The sequence below is a fragment of the Anomalospiza imberbis genome, chromosome 14 (genome assembly GCF_031753505.1).
Source record: "Anomalospiza imberbis isolate Cuckoo-Finch-1a 21T00152 chromosome 14, ASM3175350v1, whole genome shotgun sequence".
Lineage (NCBI taxonomy): Eukaryota > Metazoa > Chordata > Aves > Passeriformes > Viduidae > Anomalospiza > Anomalospiza imberbis.
Window position 1 is genome coordinate 17,049,281 of NC_089694.1, and position 16,689 is coordinate 17,065,969.

Consider the following 16,689-nt stretch of genomic DNA (forward strand, 5'->3'; position numbering starts at 1 on the left):
TCCTATCAAGCGCTAATAAAAGGAATTGTCATTTTTAAAACAAGTAATTTTATTCCTTTTCAACAAGAAATTGAAGACAGTGGCATTTCACACACACCAGCTCCTTCCCAGGGAAAGGCCAGTCTGGGAGTGTGCTGGGACAGTACCGGGACAGGGACCCCACCCAGGACAGTGGGCTGGGCAGAGGCTCCGCTCCCTTCGGAGCTCCCACCTCTGCACCCGCGGAAGGCAAAGTCTGAACTCTGTGTTGACTTGCTGAAGTTTCCATTTCTCAGTTAAAAGCAGCCCCACTTTACAGCAGAAGTGATCCAAGCCTTTTTTCCCACTTTTCACCACCCACAGCCGCACCTCCCTCCCTGATGTGCTCCACACTAACGAGCATCAGCCCAATTAGGCAGGGGCCTGGAGTGCCCTGAGAGGGGGCAGCCAGACAGATCCTCATCTATTGCAGCGATGTGGTCAAAGAAACAATTCCTAATATTCAATAAATGGCAGTTTTAATTTCTTCTTCATACATGATCTTAAAATGAGATTTTAAATTTTTTTATTTATTCCATAAACAATATAACAAAACTCAGCAAGTTAACAATATGACGTTTTCACCATACAGAGTCAGTCACAAATATTTAAAACCTTTGCAACAAGAACAACAAAACCCAAAATATTACAAGAATAATTTACAAGAGGATCTATAAAACAGCAAAGCGCTCACAAATTTTCCAGTTTCCTTTACACAATATCACTACACTCTTTCACAACATTTCTTTTTATTACAAAATTCCCAACAAAAGTTTAATTTTTTTCTTTGTATTTTGGTTTTTAAAACCAGAAACTCTTAAGTATACATCCTTTTATTAACACCCGAAGGTGCAAAAAAAGGGAAACCTCACACATACAAACACTTCACAGCACTTTTCTAAGAAAAATATACACTTACAAAATATTTTACAAATTGGCACACTTAAAAATATACAAGATTTTGTAGGCGTCTTAGAGTGATCCTTAAGAATTATACTTCAATTGACTCTACAGAATATTTATAAAGCTTATTCTAAAAGAAAAAAGGCAAATCATTTCCAAATATGTTAAAATTGCAGTGTAAAATGTGGAACAGAAATGGATATGTTACATTCATAAAAAGGGCCATTTCATAGTTCTTAAATGCTCAAGGGGGGGAATAAAAGTTTTCTTTAGCACCATAAAACAGGAGCAACTTCCTAACGAGGTGCCTCTAGTTCTATGGAAGGGAACTCAAGGAGCAGTACATTCACATCTCTGGAGGCAGCAGTCGAAGCGCCCGGCCGGCGCCGGGGCAGCGGAACAGAGCAGCTCCTTGGATTTCTACCCTGCTTCCCACCGGGAGTAAGAGACAAAAGGAGTTTCACTGGTACCTTGGTTTTGTGTGTGTGTGTGTGTGGTTTAGTCTAGGTTTAAGTCTTCCCTTTGTGCTTTAGAAATGGACGTCTGTCTGTCTGTCTGTCTAGCTAGCGAAGGGTAGTGAAAAGACCAATTTTATTTCTCGTTTCCTTTTGCACCAAGTGTTTAAAGGCTCAGTAAACGTGTCTGGCAACCCAAGCGTCCTGCGAGATGGAGGGAATCCTCCTGCTTCAGATCCCAATTCCCTTAGATGGCTGTTACTCCACTGTCATTAGTGTCACTTGTTTACCTGAGAAACAGATTTGAAAAGCCTTGCTTCTACCACAGACATTGTACTTGGTTTATTTAATATATTTTTTTTCTTTTTTTCTTTTTTTTTTTGCATTATTTCACATGCTGAAGAGATAAAGAGGCACATTCTCCAATAGATGTCAGCGGTTTGAACCATGCAACCTCCACTGGACACCCTGGGAGCTACACAGGCAAAGTCCAACACACTGAGTTGAGAAATTAAAGACTGAGGGCCTGATCCTGCACCAACCCAAGTCCATGGACCTGATCCTCTTCCCACTTACACTGATTTCAAGGGAGTTTCTCTTGGGACTTGATATCACAGGCTGGGAAAGCACTTGGGACAGGGGAGCCCCCAGGAGTGAGCTCCCACCCAAGTGCTTTGCTAGATCAGGAGCTTAGAGAAAGAACATGGTCCAGCAGCTAAAGGATGACAATGCTTAAAACATTTTTATTTTGGTTCTTGGCTTGTTTGGGCCATAATGCCCAAAAAAGTAACAGCGATCCTGATTTTTTAAAAGAGCAAATGGTGCAGCAATGGTTTCTCCAAGCAATCACCAGCCAGCCTTGGCTTCTCCTCTCCGAGATGACCCAGCCTCAGCAGGACAGCACAGCATGGCAAGGACAGTCGTGTGGCTGTCCCTGCCCTCCTCTTGCTCCTCTTCCTCCTCCTCCCAAAATGCCTGGCTACCTCTGGTTCACAAGTCATTATTCTCAAGATGTTTTTAAAAAAATCCATCCTCCTGTGCTCAAAAAAAAAAAAAAAAAAGAAAAGGAAAGCAAGATGTAAACCTGGTAAGATGTATTTTGTAATAAAAACCCAAAAGGTTTTTATTGGATCCCCATCACTGATATTTTTCTATTTACAGAAACTCTAAATGCAATCGATGGCCGTGGGCTGGGTTGGCTCCTGCTGCAGGATTCCTTTCTGTAGGACATCTCTGCTATTCCTGTGCCATGGGAGACCCGTGCTCCTGTGGCAGAGCAGTGAGTACCACCTTGTCCTGTGGAATTCTCCTCTCAGATGGATTTTACGGCCTTTGGAAGTGGCTGGTCCCCGCTTTCTAGTGCCAGTGCCAATTCTAAGTCACCCAGACGGTGGTGACACCACGGCTCAGCAGCACTGCTGGCACCGTCCTCCCATCCTGCACCGGCGTAGGAGTGAAAAGAGATTAAGCAGAGAAGACATTTTAAGGGATGCTGCAGAATAAACATCTTTTCTGTGCCTTGGCTTCATCGCTCCCAAGAGCCAGGCGAGCTCCCAGAGCCCAATGAAAAGATGCAAAAGGAGGATGGAAGTTGCACTGGGACTGGGCAAGAGGATGGGCTGAGGTGGGAGCCAGCACAAGCAGGGGCAGGGAGCCCTGGGGGTGTGGGTGGCAGGCAGGGATGGGTGGGACTCACATCCCTGTCCTCCCACAACTGTAAGCAGCCCATGAAAAACAAAAATGCAATTAGAGAACAAGAGCTTGTATGGTGAGGGATGAGGCAAAGGTGATAAGTGAAAACCTTGAGGTAGTGATAGGCAGGTGGAGATGAATCCTAGGAAAGTAAAGTGCCGGGTCTTCAAGGAGTTAATCAGTAGGATCCTCTGGGAAATTGCCCTTGGGGACAAGGGAGCACAACAGAGCTGACAGATCTTTCAGGATGCTTTTGATAGAAAGCAAGAGCTCTCAATCCCCAGGTGTAAGAAATCAGGCAAGGGGAGATGCACAGGCAGCAGGAGCAGGGACAGATGTCCTGGGAAGAGTACTGGGATACTGTCAGGTTGTTCAGGGACAGCGTGAGGAAGGCAAGGTGCAGATGGAGCTGAATGTGGCAAGAGACAGAGAGCAACAAGGGCCTCTACAGGTGTGTCAGCATGAAAAGGAAGGGTCAAAGTAGGTGCGACACAATTGGCAAACTGGTAACAATGGATGAGAAGGTTGAGGAGCCCTCTTTTTCCATCTCCCATGAGTGGTGGAACCACAGGACAGGGACTGGAGGAGCAAAGTCCCTCACACTGTAAGAGAAAATCAAAATTGTGACCACCTGAGGAACCTGAACATACTTAAGACTATGGAACATGATGAGATGCATCCCAGAGCCCAGAGGGAACTGGCTGGTGAAGTTGCCAAGTCACTCTCCACAGTATCTGAAAAGTCCTGGCAGTCATGTGAAGTACTGGATGACTGGGAAAATGAAACCATTGAACCACCTCCCCTCTGTGCCTGGGAACACCATGGACCAGATGTTCCTAGAAACCATGCTGGGGCTCATGGAGGACAGGGAGGTGACTCAGGACAGCCAGCACAGCTTCACCAAGGGCAAGTCCTGCCTGGCCAGCCCAGTGGCCTTCTAGGATGGAGTGACTGCATCCATGGACAAGAGAAGGACTCCAGGTGTCATTTGTCTGGACTTCTGTAAAGCCTTTGACACAGTCCCCCACAACACCTTTCTAAACTGCAGAGAAACAGATTGGAAGGATGAAGTGTTCAGCAGGTGAGGAACTGGTTGGACGGTCACATCCAGAGGGCAGTGGTCAACAGCTCACTGTCCAGGAGGACATCAGTGGTGAGTGCTGTCCCTCAGGGCTCTGTACTGGGACCAGTAATGTGGAGTATCTTCACCAATGATGTAGACACTGGGATCAAGTCCCCTCAGCAGGTCTGCAGATGACACCAAACTGAGTGGTGAGGTTAACATGCCTGAGGGAGAGTGACAAGCTCAAGAAGTGGGCCCAGCAGAACCTCATAAGGTTCAACCAGGCCAAATGTGATCTGCTGCACCTGGGATGAGGCAATCCCTGGGATCCACAGGCTGGGGAATGAAGGGATTTAGAGCAGCCCTGCCGACAAGGACTTGAGAAAGAAATTCTTTATGAGGGTAGTAAAACGCTGGTTCAGGTTGCCCAGAGAGGTGGTGGCTGTCCCCTCCCTGGAAACATTCAAGGTCACATCAGACAGGGCTGTGAGCAACCTGGTCTAGTAGAAGAGGTCCCTGCTTTTTGCAGCGGAGTTGGACTAGGTGGCCTTCAAAAGTCCCTTCCCTCCCAAATGCTCGATAAAGATCAAAAGGGAGGAGGGCAAATGGTTGGCTCAAGGCAATTTCTGAATTTTGGGGTCAAGCAGCAGAGCGATGACCTTTTCAGACACAGGGAAGGGTCAGTGCCACACCGTGAGGGACCAAGGCTCTTTAACATCTCCCCAGCAGAGATTTTTGGAGGACATGGGATGACCACCAAAGCTGTCAGCAACTGGAATGGTAGAAGGACTGAAGGAGAGCAACAATGCAGCTGGAATTTGTGATTAACACCATTCTGAAACACCCAGCTGGGTATTCATGGATAAAACAGTCGATATGTTTCATGCCTGATCTTCATGCCCTATTGCACATTCCTCAAATGCAGTAAGTATTGCTATCCTGTCCAGTACAAGGGGTTTTATTATGAGTCCCATATTCATAACATTAAGCATAAGGAGCACAGTGCAGGCCAGATGAAATGTGCTTTCAACTGATGGTTCTGGGTCAGAACGAAGGTCTGTGCCACATCCCAGCCCTGGGCCTGACCTGTCTCTGTAAGAGCAGCAGCCAGAACATCCAAAAGAAGGGAGCTGCCAGACCTTCCTGCAGTATGTGGGGAGAATGCTGAAAAACTGGGATATGCCAACACCACAGCAGTGGTTGGAGCTTGTAGTATCTGATGAGCCTGTGAATGGAAAAGAGAGCTGCTGGGGAAGCGGGGAGAGCGTGGTGGCTGCAGGCCAGCCCAGAGTCCAGGGAAAGAGACCTACCACAGCTCTTGTCTCCAGAGTGAATCCTGAGCATCTTCTGGATCTCCCTCCTGGAGCCAGAGCTGGGATGGGATGCTGCATGCCATGGGGCACCAGGCACCACTCTCATCCAGAGCAACTCACTCCAGGCAACGCCAGCATTTATTCAATGAAAAAATGAACTTACAGGATGTTTTTTATAATTACTATTTTTTTTTCAGAGTTTGCCCTTTCATCTGTTAAATAAAACACAATGCAACTACCGAGCTGTTCTCTCTGGGATCGCAGAGCCAAGTTAAGCTGCACCCCAAGATCTGTAAGAGCTGAAAACACAATTCTAAACTAGCACTCTACATCTCCACTTTGATTTTAAGTGATCGCTCTGCTTTTCTGCTAAATTAACGTAAACCAATTCTGCTGTTTTGCCTGGCGTGTAGGTGGAAAAAAAACTGACTTGGGAGGAAACCTGAGCCCAGTCCTGCCCTCTGTGTGACACCACATCTATGCCTGTGGCCGTATCAGCAACGGGATCTGTCCACTGCTAGAAAGGCTCCTCTTCCTCACTGCCTGCTATTGCATAAGGTGTCCAAGCCTCACATCCCTCTGCTCCCAGTTGCTCCCAGGGCTCTTGCATATCAAGGTTTTTCATGAGAAATCAGCAGCAAAACGCACAGGCTCTCAGTTGCACAAGGAAAATAGATCTTTGTTGGGCTCGTTATTCTCGTGGAGGGCGAGGGTGTGGTGAGGAGGGTTACAAATAAGGCCTTTTGAGAATACATTTAGCATTCAATACTTAACGCTGTCTTAATAAAGTCCAGTCATGATCCGGCCCTGATCGGTGAGATCACAAATAACTCCATTGGTTGTATTTGTTGCACGAACTGAATCAAAGAAAAAGTTCAGAGTTGTATTTTAAATTTATGACTCTGCTTTTGAAAGTTCAAACTATAATGGCATTGCAAGGTTAGACATGGAGGAAACACCAAAGCTACGATGGGAGAGCACTTCTGACAGGCTCTGCATCAAAAATGTTTAAGAAACTATTCAAAGGAAAAGTAAATAGCACTCAATGTATGAAATGTATTAGTTCTGTTTTTATACCTATTTCAGAATTTATCCCAGGTTCTTATAAAATATATAAAACTGAGATACAAAGAATTAGCAATGTAACTTTGCATTTCAAATGATCTTCAGCTACAGGTTTTGCTTTAAGAAAACAGACACTTGAAAAGCAGCTGTTCTGTAGTCTCTAGATGCAGACACTTGAGTTCCTGGCAAACTTACCGTCAGTGGTTTTCTGAACTCCTCCACCATTGCAACTCTCTCCTATAATGAAACTCAACATTTCACCATTAAGTTTTTCTGCTCGTGGTTTCAAAGAGAGGACATTACCATTTCCCAGCATCGGTTTCAAAGTTCCTTTTTTTCTTTTTTTTTTCCCCCTTTTTGTTTCCTTTTTTTTTTTTTTTTCCTTCCCTTTATGAGCTTTAAACCACAGGGTGAATCCATGAAATGAGGTAAGTAAATTTGGCACACTTCTAGTCATGTCCATAAAAGTTTTGGTAAGTTGTATCAGTGAACAATATCGTTTTTCATCGTGAGTTACAGGTGCTTTCGAAGGGGGGTGGTTAGTACTTAACAACTGGAATGTTTCTAGTAAAACCAAAAGGCATAGCTGCAGAAAACACTCACAACCCAATGTTGATAGAGAAGTAAAAATATATACAATACAGTCACTTGTTCATAGTTTGGCACAATTTTTTGTTGTTGTGGGTAATAGTGCATAAACTACTGTACAACAGTATGACTTTTAAAACAGTCTTTCACAGAGAATACCAGATTAGGTTTGCTTTCAAATAATAAAATTCCCACAATTTCAAACTCTTCATTTCAGCACTTACATTTCAACAGACCACAAGGCAGATTTTGAAAAGGAACCGATGGGGGAAAAAAAAGAAAAAACAGCTGGAAAAAAAAATGGTAAGAAAAGAACCAAACATCAACAGTCCTTCTAGAAAAGGGAGTCTCTTCTTCAAATACAGGAAAACCCAAAAATGCTGTTTCTGCTTTAAGAAGAATGGAGTCTGATTCCCTGCAGGAAAAAATCAAACATTTGATGCCATCTAAGTTAGCTCGTCTGGAGTCACCACGACGGAGCGAACGCGCTAAAGGCGGGCGGGTAGAGAAGATGCAGCTTTAGATGATGCAGGTTAGGAGACACAACAGCAGAGGGGGCCAGAAAGCACTCAAAAATTGCCACGTGAAGCTCAATTAGGAACGAGTTCTCATTTGCAAAGTAAAGAGCCTTTGAGATCTTGGCTTTTGGATGCAGAACTTCTTTTTTTTTTTTTTTTGTGGTTATTTTTTACAAAATGTTCCAAAAAAAAAAAAAAGTCTTTCCTCGTCAAAATCATTAAAAAGAGCGTGTAATTTTTTTTTTTTTTAGTTTTTGTTTTTGTTTTTCCCCCAATAAATAAGTAATTAAAAACTGAAGAAGCCAAACAGCAGAAAAGAGTAGCCTTGTTAGTTTTTTTAACCCCAGCCAAGCCAGAAAATTGGTCATTCTTTTAGGTAGCTTGCAAGTCATAAGTAGTTTCATGCATTTAAAAATAATAATTAAAAAACCCAAACAAACAAAAAAAGAAACCAACCCCAAAACCAAAACCAACCAAAACTGTAAAAGGGGAATGTCTTTTTTCTTTTTTTTTTTCATGCAAACTTTTGCTTTCAGGAAGGAAAAACTGAGGAACAGCAGGCCTAGCAGGTGGGAGGGAGGTTAGGGGCATTCCAGCCAGTTTGGTGCAGCATTACCTCAGTTTCTCAAAAGCAGCTGTCACGGGTGGGTCCTTGTGGGGCTGTTCGCGGTCCGTCCGCTTGATTTTACAGTTCTCATCCCTCAGTGATTTCGAACTGGATTTATGACGGTAGAGTTTTTTATGGGTAGGTCCATTATTGCCTAAAGTGCTCAGGTTACTATAGTTTTTATCAAAAAAGGGAGCGTGAATGTCCGTGGTGAACCCAGTGGAGCAGTTGGGGCGACCGGGGTCGCAGGTCACAGCTTTGCTGTTTTTGCTTGAGCCCTTGTTGTTTGACTTGTGGTTCTTTGCTGCCACTGGCGAGCCACCGGTCGCCTTCTTCTTCGACTCTTGGGACGTCCCTGCCAAAATTTTAAGAGTTTTCAGTTTCAGGCTGTTGGACTCCGGTGACCGGAATATGTCTGGAACGCTGTTGTGGCCGACAGGCCCCCACAAGGGCTCAATGGAGGCCATCATAAACCTCTGGACATCGGCCATTCCCGACGCAATGTTGGACAGGATGTTGGAAGGTTCCTCGAACTCCCTCTGGTCGTCGTCCAGGAGGCTGGTGGCGTTGCCCAGGCTGGCTTCCGACCAGCCCGTGCCCCCCTCTTTTCCCAGTGCCCACTCTCCAGAGAGCCCGTTGTGCTTGCCCAGCTTCACCCCTGCCGGGCCACAGTGCTGAGTGCCCTCGGCCATGACCTTGGTGGCCGTGGCCATGGTGCCCAGCTGAGTGACTGCCCTGCCACCAACAGCTGGAGCCTTCTCGCCGTTGACTCCTGCTGCATTTTTCCCTTTCCTGGTGGATTTGGGAGCCTGCCTGGAGTTTTTCCCTTGCGGCTTATCGGTTCCTTTGTTGGTTTTGGGTGATTTTTTCCGGGTGGCTTTCTGGGAAGAGCTTTGGTTTGTACCCACATTTTTGCTGGATGAACTTTTCCTCTTCGATTTTGACACTTTGCTATTGGTGCTAATTTGACCAGATGGCTCATTAAATGTTGACAAGCATGGACTCTTTTCGAGAAGGCTGACAGAATCTTCATCGTTGAACATATGGAACTGGAACTGGTGATTATTTAAAGCAAACCCATTATCTGTCTGCTCTTCGGTCTGCAGGACCCCACAGTTCCACTTGACCTTCTCAGAACTGTTGAGGGAGGCCTGGGGGCTCTCCTGAAAGCCCTTCAGGGTGCCCAGAGGCTTGGCATCGGAGCCAGCTATCTGTGGGGACAGGTTGGGAGTGTCTGGAGGGGACATCTCTGAAAGCGACGACTGGCGGAACCTATCAGGCGTGAAGTTGGAAATGTCTAAAAGGTCCGTGGACTCCTTCAAAGGGGTGATTTCATCTATGCTCTGCTGGATCACTAGCTTGGGACTGCAGTGGGCCAAGAAATCATCATTAATATCATCCTCGCCATCCTTTTCACAAGATTTTAAACTTAAAGAACTGTAATTGCTAGAACTAACTGACAATGAACCCACTGAATCAAAACTAATGAGCCTGCCATCATCCGTACTGAGTGTACCTCGTTGGAAATGAAAGCGCCCCTCTCCATTATTGAAATGACATGACTGATAAGAATCATCAGACTGCACTTGTTGGCTATCCGGCATGTAATTTTTTTGGTATAGCAATTTGCCGCTATTCAGATTGACTTGAGTGTATCCAGAGGCGGGGAGGCCGTCCGTGCCCGGGGCAAACTCGCTCGGCATTCCGGCCGCCTCCGGCATGTCCCCGGGGAAGTCCTGGCGCTCGCTGCCCTTGCTGGCCGGCCACATGCTGCCGAAGCTGCCCTGCTCCATCTCCAAGTGGCCGGGCGACTGCTGCAGCTCTGACTCGGAGGGCGGGGAGAGCACGCAGCTCTGTGCCGGCTGCAGGGACGGGAAGGGCTTTTCCGGCGGGACGATGCTGGGGAGCGGGTGCTGCTGCTGCTCAGAGGCGTGCTGGGTGAAGTACGGGATACCGGTGTTGCTCGACAGATCTGAAGCATCTAACAACGTCTGCAGATACCCTCCGGGGATCAGGGGTACATTGGTGGTGATATTAGCAGATGGCAGAGGCTTGTCTGAAGAGGAGGTGGATGGTAGGAAAGGAGAATTTTTAGCAACCTTATCCTCGTGGCACTCTGGGAGATGGGAGCTGTCTGAAGCACAGGGACTGTTTTCATCCTTCAGACGCGCTGCGGATTCCTGGTTTTCCAGTGCTGGGGAGTCCTCTGTCGTACTGGTGGCAGCTTTAATCTTCTTGCACTTCAACCTGGCTTCACTTTTGAATTTGATTCTGCGGAGCACTTTCCGCTCCGTCCCCTTGTGCTCCCGCTCCTGCGGTTTGCATTTCACGGCGATGCCCGCGATGTCGTGGACGTGTAATCCATTGGCACAGCTGGGGGTGGCAATGGCTAATGCCGGCAGCCCTTTCAGGCCCACGTCCTCCTTACTGCTGCAAGGCTGCTTGTGATCAGAGGAGCAAGAGCCCAGCTTGTTCACTGATTGCTCGATGGCTTTAATTCTTTGAATCCGGTGCCTGTTTGCTAGCTTGCATTTTCGCTTCCGTGGGTGAGGGAGGAACGAAGCATCTGAGCCGTTAAGATAGAAATTCTGCTTGTGGTAGAGAGACGATCTGAGCAAATCCAGCCGGCTCTGCTGCCTCTCCTGCCAGAAGCCCTTCAGTGGGGCCAGCTTCTTGTATTTGCTGAGCAGCTCCTCGTTCAGAGTAACAGTTGTCTCGTTGGCATCCACTTTGCTGAGCTTCACCAGCATATGCTTCTCCCCTTTAAACCTGTTAATGATGATGTACTTGATGATCACGGGGGGCTCCTTGCGAGAGACTTTTCGCCGTTTCTTGGGGCACCACTCGTCGTCGTCCTCCTCCTTGGGCCCATCTGGGAGCCACTCCTTCTTGTCCAGGATCTTCTCGTTCTCAATGGAGTCCACATCGTACAGGTAGTCGTCGCTGTATCGCACTTTCCTCTTCGCCCGCAACCCGTAGTTCTGCTGGATGAAGGAGCCGGAGTGGTCCCGGGCCAGGTACCGGCTGCAGTCCTTGATGTCCCGCAGCACGTCGTAGGAGGACTCCGTGCAAGTGCTGTCATCGCTGAACTCCCCGGAGTCCTCTGTGGAATTCACAGAGTCCAAGAAGTGGCTCCTCTTGGAGCCCACGTACTGCACCATCTCTGTGCTGTTGCAAGATTTATTTAAGGCAGCTTTCTCCTCCTCCTCACCGTCCTCTTCCTCACCATCCTCCTCCTCCTCCCCCCAGATGATGCCTTCTTCAGATTTGAATTGAGAAGGGTCGGTGGCACCGCTGGGCCCCCTTTTCAGGGTGCTCCTGCTGTCCCTTTTGGTGCAGTTGCTGAACACACTGGGGAAGAAGTTGAACTGGGCGTCCTCTTGTAGGGTGGTGGTCTTCTCCCGCACATTGTCCTGGAAAGATTCATATCTAATCTTTAGGGAGCAGACATCACTTCCCAAGGTGGAATCGTCATCATCGAACATGTAATTGTCCACGTCTTCCTCAGAAAACAGATTTACAGAAAGCTCATTTTTGGAGCAGAGGTCAAGCAGCTCAATTTTACTTTCACTAATGAAAGATTCAAAATAGCCCCATTCCTGGTTGGGATTTGTTAGTAAAGGTTCCTCACCATTGCATTTGTCTAATAGTAATCCCTCGTAATAATTTTTCTGAGTGGGGTCCTCTGAATCACTGTCAGATTTCTCTGCATCTCTTTTGTCCGCTGCCCTCGATTTATGCATAGGGAAGCTTAAAAGCTGGTCTGAAAGCAGTTGATCCCCATATCTCATGGTTTCTCCTGTGCTCATGCAGTGAATCCCTATATCAGAGACCGAACAGGTGTCATAATCCCTATTTATATCCCCCACTTTCAAGCTTATTCCCGGCTCCGCATCAATGCCGTCCTTGGATTCAATAAAGCAGCCCAGACAGGTCCGGCTCGGCTGCATCAGGCAGTCTCCCGTCAGCGCCGACATCCCCCCGGGCTCCATCATGGTGAAAGGAGCCTTCTCGCAGTCGCCCGGCAGCGACCAGGAGCTCATGCCCTTGGTCACGCAGGACGTGAGGGAGATGGCGTGGGCGGAGGAGTCGTCCGAGGCGTGCTCGGGGACATCCGTGAGGCGCAGCGGCGACTGGGGGCTCAGCAGGCAGGGCTTCTTGGCCGTCGGGGCGCGGTGGCACGCGGGGCCCTCCTTGGGAGCCGCGCTCAGCGCCGGGAACGGCGCCGCTGCCTCGGCGGCGCTGCAGGGCCTCTCATCGCCGTCCAGGGCGTGCGACTCTGCGGGGATGGAGGGAAGGGAGAAAAAGAGAGAGGGGTTACCACCCTTGGAGGTACAGAAAGAGACAGGGTTACAAAGGTTACCACCCTTGTAGGTCTCAGGCTCGCCACCCCTCTCCCCTTCCCCCAGTGACGTTTCCCAAGTGCTCCTTTGGGAAGCCCTTCCCAGCAATCCTTCCCTCCTGGATCCAGTTAATGTGGTGATGTGCGTGGAAGGCAGAGGTAAACAGGCTGCTCCCTGCAGCCAGCTGGAAGAGGTACAAGAGTGCGTTTAAAACACGCAACGCATCCGCTCTTCCCTCCTCATATCCATACGGTTACCTGGAAACTGCCTCTCAAACCTCACAATGTTATTAAAAAAACAAAACAAGCCTAATAAAAATGTTCTCATTAACATTGAAAAAATTAACAGGAAAGTGAGATTCTTAAAGAAACAAAGCACCCCCCCTGCAGGGGGTCTGAGCTTGCACACACCTGAGCTGCTTTACTGCTCAGGGAGTGATGGCTGATTTTAAAAACCCAGCGGTCTTTTTGTCACTGTCCATGCCAAGGGAAGGCAGAAGATAACACAGAGTTTAAAGCAATTATTGTTAGAATTATTGTGGGGTTTGCCATTCTTCCCTAATCGCTAAAAATGCCTTTTTAGTCATGTAAGGATTTTTTAACCTAAGGATTTTTTTTAGCTTTACCTCATTGCACTTCTTTTATGGCAGAATAAAGTTATGAACGTACTTTTATCTGACTCCTGGCTCAACGGACGGTATGACCCTTGAAATTTAAATACGATGTCTTTTCATCCATGAACACGCTCTGATATCTCTGTACTAAAAAAATATATTCCAATGAGTGCATTCATCCCAGCCAGAGAGCTCTGCCAATTTGGAGCCTGGTGCTTTTGTCATGGCTCAGGTCTTTCCTTTTTGGTGGCTCCGCTGAAGGCAGAGGGGCGAGAGCCAAAGCTTTCCAAGGAGGGACAAGTACTTTAAAACACAACTGCAGCACCAGGATGTGGCATTAAATGGGGCATGCAAAGGGATTTATTTGGCTGCTGCAACACTCCATAAGTGCTCTTATTCCAAACTGAGAGGAAAGTGAATCTCCTGCATCCTTGTCAGCCTGGGGAGGGAAGGTTGGTCCTGGCAGAGGTACCACCAGCACCGTGGAAACCCCCCGCCAGGTGGGGAGGATGGAAAGGAACAGGATGCCATGGAAGGAGCAGGGTGCCTGCCTGTGCCAAGCAGGAGGTCAAAACCCCCCTAATTTCACTCCCATAAGTTTTATGCTACTGGGGCCTTAGGGATGGAGCCATCAGCGAAGTCTGAACAAAGCACACACTGCAGCTGGAGCCTTGCAGCACTCCCAGGACTTTAAACCTTCTCCCAAAGACTCCCTAACTCCAACCAGAAGTGCAATGCAATGCCTGTCATCATCTTCAACATGAACGTCTTGGGAAAGGCCAGGCTGGCTTGTTTGAAAACGGTTAAAAAAAGGAAATAAATAAAAGAGCTGATTTTTGAGTCTCTCCCACCAGTCTTCAGATCAGAAATGAAGAGGTGGTATCTTTTTCCTTAAGCACCAAAACAAATTAACCAGTGCAGTTCCACTTCAGAAGTAAAATAAAATAAAAATCAGCTTGGAGCTGACAGGAAGCATGGAAAATTTGAGGATAAAAGAAGAATGTCTGTGAATGCTGTAAGACTCAAGGAAGGGGGAGGCAGAAAGCTGAAATTCAATCTCAAAAGCTGCATTCAATAGGCAAAGCTGCTATTATATAAACTAAACCGTCTCTGGGCGTTTCTTTAGGTTTATACTTGTGTGAGTGAACTTAACTCTTGTGAAATACAAATGCCAAAACCTGATGTTCTGGGGCTCCGTATCAGCCTAAAATCAGGCCTGTGTTCAAGTGATGCTTCAAGGGAATACAGTTCACACAGAAAATGCTGGAGAACAAAACCACTTTCCCCGGTTTCCCTCAGCATCCACCCATCCGCACATGGGCAAGGGGAGGTGGCAGCTCCAGAGCTTCGTGCTGGCTCCTGGCCTTGGATTCAGCAGCAACTCCCACACAGCAGTGTTCAAACTGAAAGTTTAAACTGACAGAGGGGAGGTTGGGATGGGATGTGGGGAAGGAATTCTTAGCTCTGGGGGTGGGGAGGCCCTGGCACAGGGTGCCCAGAGAAGCTGTGGCTGCTCCTGGATCTCTGGAAGCGTCCAAGGTTGGATGGAGCTTGGAACAACCTGGGATAGTGCATGGTGTCCCTGCCATGGCAGGGGGTGGCACTGGATGAGTTTTAAGGTCTGTTCTAACCTAAAGCACTCTACAGTGTTACGTCTGATTAAAGCACTTTTTAAGCCCTGTTAAATTGAATTCCATGGAAGTGCTATGAGGTTCTAAAAATCTCCTTCTTGCTGATCAGGGCAGCACTGACTTTGTTGTCCACTGGATCAGACAAAGGGACCGTGGCTACAAAATCCCTCTGCAACTCCAGCAGCTGCAGCTTTACCCTGTGCAGTCAGGAAGGAGATGGGCTGACAGGGACAGACACCTCCCACATTACATCCCAGGGGCAAGTGTGAGCATGTGCCTCACCTGCCACCAGCACGAGCTCTGGGGTCCTCATGGGTACCCACATGGCCGGAGTTGCTCCAAGGTTTTGGCAAAGAACAAGAACATTTGTCTCTACCACCTTGTTTAGAGCTGACAGAAAGATCTGAACATATGTTAGAGGACCAAGTCCTTGACATCTAACAGGATCAAATTTATATATAAATAAAATATATCTATCTATTTCAAGATTTATGGGCCAATACAAAATGTAAAAAGCCATGAAATTAAGCATAAAACACATCAGGCTCTGCCTCCCTTCTGCATTTGAAGTGGCCAGTGATTACAGTCCAAACGGCCTCAGAAAATGCTCAGAGGCTTATTTATTTCAATCAGGGTTTCAGACAGCTGAGCACTGTTACTCCTAATTAGTTATTCTGAAAGCAAATATAGAATCGATGAAATAGATACAAAGTTGGGCATTCTGGGAGGCTGCTGCAAGGGGCTGATCCTTCCCCACCCCTGTTGGTGGCTCCCATGAACACTACCTGTCTGTGCAGAAAAGGGATTACGGGATAGGGAATGCCATGTGCTGGGTGATGGGACACAGGCAAGAACAAGCTCACAAATCCAGCCTTCCCCTCCCACTAATCCTGGTTTCTTTCTCCTACCCAATCTCTAATTTTCCCCCAGTTTGTAGGGACTAAGTATCCTTCAGCCAAATTTTGCTAATATTGGCTAATGGGATCATAATGCTCAGAGAGGGAAAGATTCCTAACAGATACAGGGGCTACAAAGTCCTGGATGACTTTTTTCCCCCAAGAAATCAAACTAAAATCTCTAATTCAAACGGCATGTGCACAAAAACATTTCCAGCCATGCCAATTCACAGGTAAAAGCAGTTCTTGTTAAGGCCTAAAAAGGTGTAGATTTATGGCTGGAATGATTCCTGTGCAGAAAACACCCATTTACTCCCCTGCTCCACACTGCAGATCCCCACAAACTGCTAATATTAAATGCACAAAAGGAATTAGGAAAATAAGTTGGCATCCAAGTTGTCGCTGCTCCCTCATGTACCATAATTAAGTTCCTTACCATTTTCTTTCACCCCATTAATCAGGATAGTTTCTTGGTCTTCTGAGGCACAATCCTGCTCTTGTTGGTCATCCATCAATTTAACCTCTTTCTGTTCACTCCATGCCCCACTGCATCTGGCCAACCTGCACATTTCCAGAAACACAACCACAGTCAGTGCAATCCCCAGGATCAGCTCAAGGAACCGTGAATAAAAAATAACAACAATAAAACACCCCCACACAGCCTCACACGCTGCCTGCATCCTCCTTAAGAGGACAAATCCAATTTTTTTAGGCTCTCAGCTTGTCACTTTTCCACTCCAAAAGCCAAGTCCCATGTACTTTCAGCAAGGTGAAAATGTTGTGTATCAGCATTTCCTTCCCCAAAGTCCTGCTCTGGGAGCTGGAGAGGTGCTCAGCACCTCTGCAGGACCCTCCTCATCACCCAAAATTGCTGTGCAAAGGCACATTAGTCATGTCCAGCCAGGAAAGCCCATCCATCTCCAGATGGATCAGTGGAGAGATGAAGGAGAGGATTCATCCCAGTTCATCAACAGCAACTCTACG

General features: G+C 47.2%; 1 protein-coding gene across 1 annotated transcript in view; it reads right to left on the reverse strand.

Moving 5' to 3' along the window:
* Window positions 1-4,665: 4,665 nt before the first annotated feature.
* NEXMIF (neurite extension and migration factor) overlaps window positions 4,666-16,689 on the reverse strand; it is a 167,066-nt gene continuing 155,042 nt past the window's right edge. Inside the window, 4 exon segments of the mRNA XM_068205190.1 lie at window positions 4,666-7,365; window positions 7,368-7,512; window positions 8,232-12,501; window positions 16,142-16,266. Coding sequence (XP_068061291.1) covers window positions 7,318-7,365; window positions 7,368-7,512; window positions 8,232-12,501; window positions 16,142-16,217 — 4,539 coding nt within the window. The 5' untranslated portion in view covers window positions 16,218-16,266 and the 3' untranslated portion in view covers window positions 4,666-7,317.